This window comes from Dendropsophus ebraccatus, chromosome 3 (genome assembly GCF_027789765.1).
Source record: "Dendropsophus ebraccatus isolate aDenEbr1 chromosome 3, aDenEbr1.pat, whole genome shotgun sequence".
Lineage (NCBI taxonomy): Eukaryota > Metazoa > Chordata > Amphibia > Anura > Hylidae > Dendropsophus > Dendropsophus ebraccatus.
Window position 1 is genome coordinate 96,239,628 of NC_091456.1, and position 10,683 is coordinate 96,250,310.

General features: G+C 41.6%; 1 protein-coding gene across 1 annotated transcript; it reads right to left on the minus strand.

The window, feature by feature from the left end:
- Positions 1 to 231: 231 nt before the first annotated feature.
- LOC138786524 (uncharacterized) lies at positions 232 to 7,564 on the minus strand. The gene is made up of 5 exons (XM_069963504.1): positions 7,438 to 7,564; positions 7,036 to 7,065; positions 5,483 to 5,724; positions 4,643 to 4,818; positions 232 to 3,605 (listed from the first exon to the last, which is right to left on the minus strand). Exons 1-5 carry the CDS (start codon positions 7,562 to 7,564, stop codon positions 2,015 to 2,017), a joined length of 2,166 nt encoding a protein of 721 aa, XP_069819605.1. The 3' UTR covers positions 232 to 2,014.
- Positions 7,565 to 10,683: the final 3,119 nt, after the last annotated feature.

Here is a 10,683-nt window from a genome sequence, read left to right on the forward strand (position 1 = left end):
TTAGACCGCAGCAAGTATGTAGTGTGTGTGAACTGCCAGGACCTGCCGGACTTGCAGCGACAATCTCGCTGCGAGTCAGTTCGTGTGAATATACCCTTAGGGTGCCTTCACACCTACCGTATCGCAGTAGAAAATCCGCTGCGGATCCGCAGCAGATTTAACTAAATGAATGAACACAGCACTAAATCCGCACTTACAAATCTGCTACGGATCCGCAGCGCATTTGACAGTGCGTATTTAATGCTGTGTTCATTCATTTAGTTAAATCCGCAGCGGATTTTCTACTGCGATACGGTAGGTGTGAAGGCACCCTTAAAGTGCTTTTTGGACATTTTTACCTATATCATAAAAAATGAAAGGTCTGTCAGTCAGTCTGTCCCATATAGACTTCCAAACCCCTGAACAGTTTGACCCCAAATTTAGCACACAAATACATTAGGTGCCCGGGAAGGTTATTGCGAAGGTCCCGTCCCCGCCAGATGTACAGGAGGGGAGGGGAAAGAGCGCCCCATAGAAATTAATGGGAAAATCTCCACACTGCACACACAGGTGATATAATTAGCTGCAGCTGCCCAGAGAAAATGGCAGTTGGGAGCCTTAGCAACCATGTGAATGGTTGCTAGGGCCAGCTGCCTCACAACAGATCCACAGAAATAACTGGTAGACCCCCTACTCCATCTATACAGTACATGTATACAGGACCCCCTACTCCATCTATATAGTACATGTATATACAGGACCCCCTACTCCATCTATACAGTACATGTATATACAGGACCCCCTACTCCATCTATACAGTACATGTATATAAAGGACCCCCTACTCCATCTATACAGTACATGTATATACAGGACCCACTACTCCATCTATACAGTACAGGTATATACAGGACCCCCTACTCCATCTATACAGTACATGTATATACAGGACCCCCTCTACTCCATCTATACAGTACATGTATACAGTGCAGTATTACCAGCTGCTGCTGCACTAAGCACTAAACCTGGAGATGCCCCATCCTCACTCACTAATTAGCATCAGGATAGGTAGATAATAGCTCCAGACGTCACATTTAACACCGCCCAATACCGCCATACTGTGACTGGATCACACTGTCATACCAGACCTGACCAATACCACCACACTGACTGGATAACAATGTCATACCACACCTGACCAATAGCGCCATACTGTGACTGGATAACACCACTATACCAGACCTGACCAATACCACCATACTGTGAATGGATAACACAGCCATACCAAGCCTGACCAATACCGCCATACTGTGACTGGATAACACTGCCATACCAGACCTGTTCAATACCACCATACTGTGACTGGATAACACTGCCATAACAGACCTGACCAGGACCCCAAACTATACACTACCGGTATACAGGACCCCAAAACTATACATTACAGGTATACATGACCTCAACCAAGTCTATACTACAGGCATACAGTACCCCCACCAACTGTATACTACAGGTATATAGGACCCCAAACTATACTATACACTACAGGTATACAGCACCCCCTCCAACTATGTACTACAGGTATACAAGACCTCCACCAACTATAGACTACAGGTATCCAGGACCCTCAAACTATAAACTACAAGCATACAAGACCTCCACAAACTATATGTTAGAGGTATACAGCACCAACTGTATACTACAGGTATACAGGACCCCCGTACTATACAGTACAGGTATACAGGACCTTCACCAACTATACACTATAGGTATACAGCCCCCCACCCCCTAACTATGCACTACAGATATGCGGGACCCCTAAAAACTATACACTGTAGGTATACATAACCCCTCCAACTATGCACTACAAGTATACACTAATTCCACTGATTAACTCAAATGAAACAAATACCTTTAGATTGGCCTCCTGGGCCCCTTAGAACAAATCTAATTAACACACTGACACTTTATACCCAGGCAGCGCTGGGTTCATTTTCTAGTGAAGACTTTTTAACAAAGTTAAAAAAGCAACTGCATTACTTAGTGCAGAGATCGCAATAAAATTTTCTCTTTGTCTTTACCCTTTTGTCATCCTTATCAAGGCTGACACATGAGAAGTGGTACCAACACTTGCATTTTGAACATTCCACCATGGGCTCTCCGTGTTGGTAAATGTGACATGTGCACAATGTTGTCAGTATTATTTGTTGTATATATATTTTTCTGCTTCCTCTGGTCACATAAGGGAACATAACAAGTTGCCCCTTCTCTAGACAGGACACTAAGTGAGGGCGCATATCTGCCTGAATAAACTGTATCTTCTTCAAATTGATCCCTTCCAATAAGGCAAGGGCATTTGCTATCGCAAAGAGTCCACAATCACTGGCACCCTTTTGCTTCTGACAGCAAATGCTCTTCACTTTTAGAACTTCGTTCTCCCCATCAAATAAAGGTTTATACAGTTTGATTATTTGTTTTTTCAAACTGTCGGAAAAGGTGGTTACTGCCATTGAATCATAGATTGTGACGTCTTTTCTCAATCTATGAGAGACCAGCCAGTGAGCGCCAACATGATGGATCTGTATGATTTCATTACAGTCCAACAATGGTACCTCTGTGTGGGACATTACAGCTGAGTCAATGAAACTAGAGACCTCATCTCTCCTTTTGGAGAGCAAAAACTGGCATGCATTTATTAAATGGTCATCTAACCATTCATTTTGTGTTATTACCTCCCTATCTTTCATACTCAAACGAAACTTGCTCACAGTAACCCAAATTGATTGTGTTATTTCTGTGGTAAACACCTCTGCCTCATCTGAATCAGGCAGAGTTTCCCACACATCCTCTTTCATTTTATCGGCCTGCAAACCAAATCTCCTCAAGTCTGGCTGCTTGGATTTACCATACTGTCTTTGTGGTAGATCCTTAATTGTCTGAACTACAATTTTTGGGGTAATGTCTTGCAGCATTAATCCATGATCCTTGGGTGCCTTCTCCCATGATTTTGCAACCAGGTCTTTCAAAGTAACAGATAACTCCGTTAGATATTCCTCATCTGAAACAAAGACCAAATCCTGCAGCTGTTTCAGATACTGACTGCAGACCCTTATTAAAATATTTCGATTCTTTCTTCGACGGGGAGGCAAGCTCTTTATTAATGTATTAGAAAGTGCATATAAACTTGGACATTTACTAGTGTCCAGCAGCTCAAAGTCTGTTCCAAGATCTAGTTCTAGAATGTTTTTAAAGCACTCCGAGTCAAGGAGGAAGAGTGGGTTTAGGCTGTAAGTAGGGTTCAATTTTTCCCACTTGTATTCAGTGAGTCGAAAAATGGCACACATGTGTTTGCAAGGCATCAGGTACCTCTGCCAGTCCTTGCATTCGCAGGCTGGCATCTCACCACCCAATGTAACTGTATAAATCAGGTCTTTTTCAGATTCACTTTTTACTTTAAAAACCCCATTCTGCTCATCTTTCTCCAAAACGTGTGTCTCATCCAAGCTAGAGAAGTAGCGTTGCATTGTGTGTTTAATAAATTCCTGAGGACGGTTTCTCAAGAACAGTGGCACACTTACTGCATATTTCCGATAATGTCCACAGCTTCTCAAATTCTTTTCCATATACCTAAAAAAAAGGTACTCTGTTATATTTAAAGATTTTCAGGAAATCTCAGGAGTTTTAAAGAAAAAACACCATGGGTTTGAGTTATCAAGAGAATGTCTAAATGACAGACTGACCATAGCATCCAATGAACTCCGCTTCCAATTTAACAAAACAGTTTAAGAAATCAAAACTGCAGTGATTGTTTGCTATGGACAAAGACTGTCTGGCTATCATACACTTGATAAATGAGGCCCAACAGATTAAAGATATTATATACATCACATTGCAGTTGTAAGTACATGATCAGAACATACTATTCTGCATCGGCACTCACCGAGTAATCCTGGCCACAAGTGTTCCCGGGAGCACCCCAGGTAACCTCTGTCAGGACTTCACTAGGAATGGCAGCACATTCCCAGTGAAATCCTGACCGAAGGTTCCCTGTAAAGCTGCCAGGAACACTCACGGCCAGGATTACTGAGCAAACGCAAATACCGCAATATGGATGTCACAGGCAGAACGGAACTTTCCGCTCATCTCAAGTTGTAAGATCTGTGTGCCCTGTGCTTCACAAATCAATACACCTTAAACATTATTCATAAACTAAATTACAGCATTTTAGGTCCAGTTTTTGGTAACTCTTCAAACCCCCTGTGGTGGATTTCAAATTATTTTGAATACTTTGCCAATAGTTACAAATTAGAGATCCTACCGCGATGCCTGTGATACGCTATTTGCAGGCATCGGCGATGGCTCAGGTTGTCAGGCTGCACGGCAGTGTTACTCACAGATTCCCTGCGAACATCTGCACAGGATTTCACAGGGAAAGGCGACATTCCCAGTGACATCATGGTTAGATGTTCACAGGGAAACTGAGTAACACTGCCGTTAAGCCTGAGTGAGCCTGCAGGCATGATGGGACAATCCACACACCGTGATTGGCTGAGCATAACTGTACACCATAAATGTCTGATAAAATAGTTTAAAGGCAACAATGGCTAACATCCCACTAAAGTTGACAACATTCACAAATTCACACCCAATCAAAAAATACTCACTTTTTGAAGGTATCTGGAAAGAATCTGTGGTGAAGGACCCCGATCATTTCGCTTAATGTGCAGTTTTTGTAGCCATCCAAATAGGAGTACTTTAGAGTTTCATGTTGGCGTTCCAAACCATTATTTGTGTTTATAATGATTACTTGGGTTCCTTTTCGGTAAATGTGAGCCCATTTCTGAAAAGAACATTGAAAAACTTAAATTCCTTCACCCAGTTTTAAAGTGAAAAGTTTTGTTCTCTACCCTTAGGCCCCCTTCACACGTCCGGAAAAACCATCCGGATTTCCCCATCAGGAGATCCGGATGGATTTCCGGACCCATAGACTTTAGTCACGGACACCCTTCCGGATTTTTCTGGAACGGTGTCCGTTCTGGAAAATAGATCCGGGAAAAAAAGGACATGTCCCATTTTTATCCGGAATTCCGGCCCAGACGCCCCCATAGAAGTCTATGGGAGCGCCGGAATCACGGGCACTTTCCTGATGTACATCAGGAAAGTGCCCGTGATTCCAGATGATTGAGAGCCCCGCAACCACTAGCACCCCTGCACCCCCTCCCCCACAGACATCAGCTTCCCCCCCGGACAACAGACCGGACATCAGCTCCACGCCGCCCATCAGGAATTCCTGAAGGTTTTTCCTGATGGTAAAAACGGATTACTGTCAGGAAATCCTGATACTTTACTGATGACATTTGAGGTCTCCTGATCAGGATTTCCTGACAGTAAAAACTGACACGGACGTGTGAATGTGGCCTTATAAAGCAGTACATCTATTTGTTGTAATTACATTTAAAACACATCACAACAAAATTGCAAAAATTATATAGAAAAAAAAATACCTTTATATCTGATAACCATTTTTGAGAAAACCACTGCCTCAACATTTTGGACTGCTTCCAGATTGGAGAGCTTGTTAACGTTTTCAAGGCTCTCTCATGTTCCTCTTTGTTGGTTGTCAAGGCTACATTCCGCATAAGTGCAAGAATTTCTTTTTTACGCTTATGAACTCCATGATCTTTTTTATTAAGCCACTCTGTCCAGGCTTTTTCACGGTGAAAGTCACAGAGAAAAATTTCTGCATCTACAAATAAAGAAAAAAAGGGAAAAATACCGAATATAAACACATTTATAGTTGAAAACTATTACGTACATTCACACTGAACGGCACCGCTCACGGCTGTCATCTGCAGCCGGGAAGCGCCTCTATTAGCCGATGCTGGTCCCGATGCCGCGCCAGCTAATTAAGCACTTCAATGCAGCTGTCAAAATGAAAGCTGCACTGAAGTGCTTTATACTTCATATCTCCCCCCGCGATGTGATCTATGAGATCAATGCTGTGTATATACAAGTCCCCCAGGGGGATTTAATAAAAAATCCCCTTCCTTAATAAAAGTCCAAATCAAACCCCTTTTCCCATTTTATAAATATAAATAAACAAACATTTAGTATCGCTGCGCACGTAATTGCCAGAACTATTAAATTATCACATTCCTGATCTTGCACGGTAAACTGCATAAAACGCAAAATAAATCAAAAGTGCACAATTGCGCATTTTTTGGCTGCATCAAATCCAGGAAAAATGTCATAAAAAGTGATCAAAAAGTCGTATATGTGCAATCAAGGTACCCATTGAAAGTAAATATCATGGCGCAAAAAATGACACCTGACACAGCCCCATAGACCAAAGGATAAAAGCGCTATAAGCCTGGGAATAGGGCGATTTTAAGGAGCATATATTTGTTAACAATGGTTAGAATTTTTTTAAAAGCCATCAAATAAAATAAGTTATACACGTAACATATCGTTGTAATCGTAACGACTTGAGGAACATGCATAACAAGTCAGTTTTACCCCAGGGGCGAACGGCGTAAATGCAAAACTCCCCGAAATCAAAAACAAATGATTTTTTTCAGGTTTCGCAGCATATATTTGGAAAAATAATGCCTGTCATTGCAAAGTACAATTGGTTTCACAAAAAACACTGCAGATTGGCCAAATCAATCTTGTGATAATGGACGTTTGCCTGGCTTAAGATCGGCTTTATTATCCTATGTAACCTAATGTTATGCTATCCTAAGTTAGACGGAATTAAACTGCTGCCTAAGCGTGAACTATCACTAGGGATGAACGGAATACATCATTGGGCATGCAACTTTCATACCACACACTTCATAATCCTAACCTGACATGTGTATGTAGGAACACCTTCCCTAGATTCTCCCAGGAAATAGCAGGGAAAGCTGCCATTCCTAGGGAAATTCAAGGAATGCGTTCCTACATACATGTCGGGTTAGAATTATGGAGTGATCGAGGCATGTGGTATGAAAAGTCGCAACGCCCATCTATTCCACTCATCCCTAATCACCATCCTTTTATCTGTACACATACATACCTGGAAATACTTGTTCAATTGCATTTATTCCTCAAGGCAAAAGGTCAAGCATAAAGGATGATGGTTTCCAAGCTTCATTCCACAGTTTTTATCATTTTCAATGCCTCCAGAATACTATTGGTTCTTTCATGCTGAGTCACAAATGCTGCTACCACAGCATAACCAACATTTGCCCTCACACACAGAAAATACAAGGGAAGTGCGTACTTTGTTGTTCTGTACGTGGCATCCAGCAAAGTAATTTGGTTTCCATAACGAACAAGTAGTTTTTTTTGCCACTCAGCCTGGTATAAGAATAAAAATGTATTTCTTCCTTTGATTCCTCACTGGAATGAGGCCTACAAAATATGCTACAGGAGGGGTCATCCATTTTCCATTTGTCCACAAGCTGAACAAGCATACTTTGGTCAAGTACAGATCCATGACCAAGATGCTTAGATCGACCAATTACATTAGAAATATCTTTGCGAGTTGGGAAGAATCTCCTTCGAGAGCCTTCAGGAACATCCAATCCTAGAAATAATCTCATTGTTTACGAAATGTTCAATCAGTCTTCTAAGTTCACTCTTTTTTCGGATACCAGCGCGATACAACTCTGTGATTTTTTTCTGTACTCGAGGATCGATCTTTTCACGTAGGTTAGCCGCCTGACAAAATAAATATAGTATGTATGTAAATATATATAATTTTTGCATTCTGCATACAGCATACTGCCACACCTCCCCCGACCTGCACCGCTTCCCCCACCCCCAGGTAAAAATAAAGAGCTGTTCTCACCCAGCACACTCCGTGCCGTTTGCCTGTTTCGGGGACTTCCAGTCCCCAGTGTATATGCACATTCGGCCCTTCCGCTGTCAGGCTGTGTGTTTATATACGCAGTTCTGGTTATTCTAGCAAAGAACCTGATTAAAAAAAAAAAAACAGCCGAGAGCTGAAAGTGCAGAATGTGGGGAATATACCGAGTCCCAGAAGTCACCGGAACAGACAAACCGCATGGAGCGGACCGGGTGAGAACAGCTGTTTGTTATTTTGACCCAGGGAGGAGCGGTACAGGCCGTTGGGAGGGGGTGGGGGTGGGGGGGGTGCAGGGACACAAGGACTTATGATATGATCTCCATAAGCCTGTTCAGATCACGCACGCTAACTCTGATCACAAACCACTGAGGCTGTGCTTCCATTTAATGGGTGATATGGGTAATCACCCATTAAACACATCCATAAACAGAAAACCCCTACATGGAAACTCATAATTGGTATTTTTCAGCCTATATTGTGTGTAGGCAGGCAGCTGTTAATCACCAGGTTGTTGGCAAAAGTGCACATAATGGGCCTTGCCAATTACAGTTTGTGTCCAGCTGTGTATGACATCGCTGATAGCCTTTGGGGGAGACGGGACCGATCTCCTCACCCACCCTTTTAGATGCTGCAGTTGCAGCTCCAGTGTGATGAGTTGGCAGCAGGTTGGGCAATATGCAACAGTTGGGGTCCTGTCACTGATCACTGACAGTGGGCACTTCTCCCCCAAACCAGTGCGGCCTTTAGATGCTGCAGTCTCACTGGCTGTAGCACCTAATGTGTTACACAACTCTGCGCAGTAGTGATGTCCAGAGTTGGAGCGGTACGTGCTGCAGAGCATAAATCTGCAATCATTGCGATACAGCAAAATTCTAGATCGGTGTCCCATAGGAATCCAGAACTTTTCCTGGATCGCTGTGTAAGCAAGGCTGACAGAGCGATCCAGAGCAGAGAAGATCGCAGATTTATACTGTGCAGCACGTAACTGACCAACTCTAGTGGTGGCACCTAGCTGCGTATACCACCACCACTGATCGTGTGGGGTCAGATTCTGAGCCCATGTTAACACCAAGACAGGTATATCTAGAACTATAAAACAAATATATTTAAGTATACCTCTCCAGTTTATGGGATGATTGCTGTGATCAGAGATCTTTGGGAATAAAACAACATAGCTGTGAACTCCTTTTGCATTCTCCTTTTGGACACAATTTTTTAGTTTCTTCGATGCATTTTTTCTATGCCACTCACTGTTTTTTCTTTATCTGTCAACAAAAAATTATTTTTACTACATTAATGAACATTTACACACAAAAACTGGCCTTTAGAAAACCCCTTTAATATGCAAACTTTGACCTTAAATTTAAACATTAGAAATTATTCTATTGTTTAAAGTATGACTACTACTAAAAAGGAGACAAGGATGCGTACAAACCTGAAAATCCGGAAAAGTAAGAAAATGATAAATATAAATTTTGCTGGCGCAGTCCATCTTTTTTGTACACTGGTAAAGTTGTCTGTGTCTGACAAAATGATGATCTTCAGTCTTAAATTATAAGAAAGTAAATATATTTACTACACAAACAAGATACACTAAAATATATAAGCGTTTACTCCTGCTAAAAGGCTGGCCATGTAGCAAGACAGAATGTAAGGACATGAAAGAAAGCCATTAACTATAGAACAAATAAAGTTATAAACTACAATTTGATTATTAGACATTGATATAAATAAATATTTTATCAATATTTAAAAATCCAAAACTCTTGCGCAAAACCTTTTAAATAAATGCTATAGCTATGCATACAACTGCCTTATGCTGTGTTTACAGACAGATTTATCTGACAGATCTTTGAAGCCAAAGCCAGGAACAGACTATAAACAGGAAACAGTTCATAAAATAAAGACTGATGTCTCCTCTTTTCAAATCCATTTCTAGCTTTGGCTTCAAAGATCTGTCAGATAAATGTCTGTAAACGCACCATTAGGCTACAAGTCAAATGAGGTAATATGTAACTAAACTGCTGAATGAAAATTGCCTTATAGCCTAAAACATACTTAATTTATGTAGCTTGACAGGAAAAAAAAATATGTATTACCTTTCAAATCCATAAAAGGTGCCTTCAGTTCATAGTGTGGCCTTCAGTTCATGTGTGGCCTTCAGTTCATGTGTGGCCTTCAGTTTCATGTGTGGCCTTCAGTTTCATGTGTGGCCTTCAGTTCATGTGTGGCCTTCAGTTCATGTGTGGATGTGCTTCCCAAGTTTTATTAGAATCTGTTGTAGGGGTGTTATGGTAAAGAACAGTGCAGGGGGGAGGAAAGGAAACTACACGAGAAGGGAGGTGAGTGGGAAAAAGATCAGGACCAGCAATGTAATAAAATTAAAGTTTCCAATGCACCAATTAGAGACATGATCACGTTGGTAGCAACCATCCGGACCAGACAGCTGATATTGTAATGCTCTCTCCCTACCCCCTCTACTGATGCTCAAAATCCACTTCTATGGTTTACAAATAGTGATTTAAGGTGCATTTATCTATAAGTTGATCAGCACTTGCATTAGAGCAGATCATTCTTCACTGCAAAAGGAACAAACCAGTGTTGTGAAATATAAGTCATGGAGTACAGTAATAAAAGTGATGTTTTATGCTCTAAGTTCTCTGATTACTTATATGAAGCCATCTGTGCCTGAGAAAATAGAGGAGTCAGAGCGTGAGAAAATAGGGGAGGGAGTTGTAGTCGCTGGCTCATAAAAAGAGAGGAGTTGGTGCCTGACAAAATAAAGTCGGAGTCAGTGCCTGATAAAATAGAGTAGTTGGTGTCTGATAATATAGAGCTGTTGGACTCTAATAG

What these genes read in the sequence shown, in the direction of transcription:
- LOC138786524 (XM_069963504.1), bottom strand. Translation starts at nt 7,564, where the DNA reads ATGAGATTATTTCTAGGATTGGATGTTCCTGAAGGCTCTCGAAGGAGA. An exon ending in AATTGAACAAGTATTTCCAG is followed by an intron (nt 5,725 to 7,035) that starts GTATGTATGTGT and finishes CTTTATTTGTAG; the next exon opens with ATGCAGAAATTTTTCTCTGT. An exon ending in TTTCCAGATACCTTCAAAAA is followed by an intron (nt 3,606 to 4,642) that starts GTGAGTATTTTT and finishes CCTTTTTTTTAG; the next exon opens with GTATATGGAAAAGAATTTGA.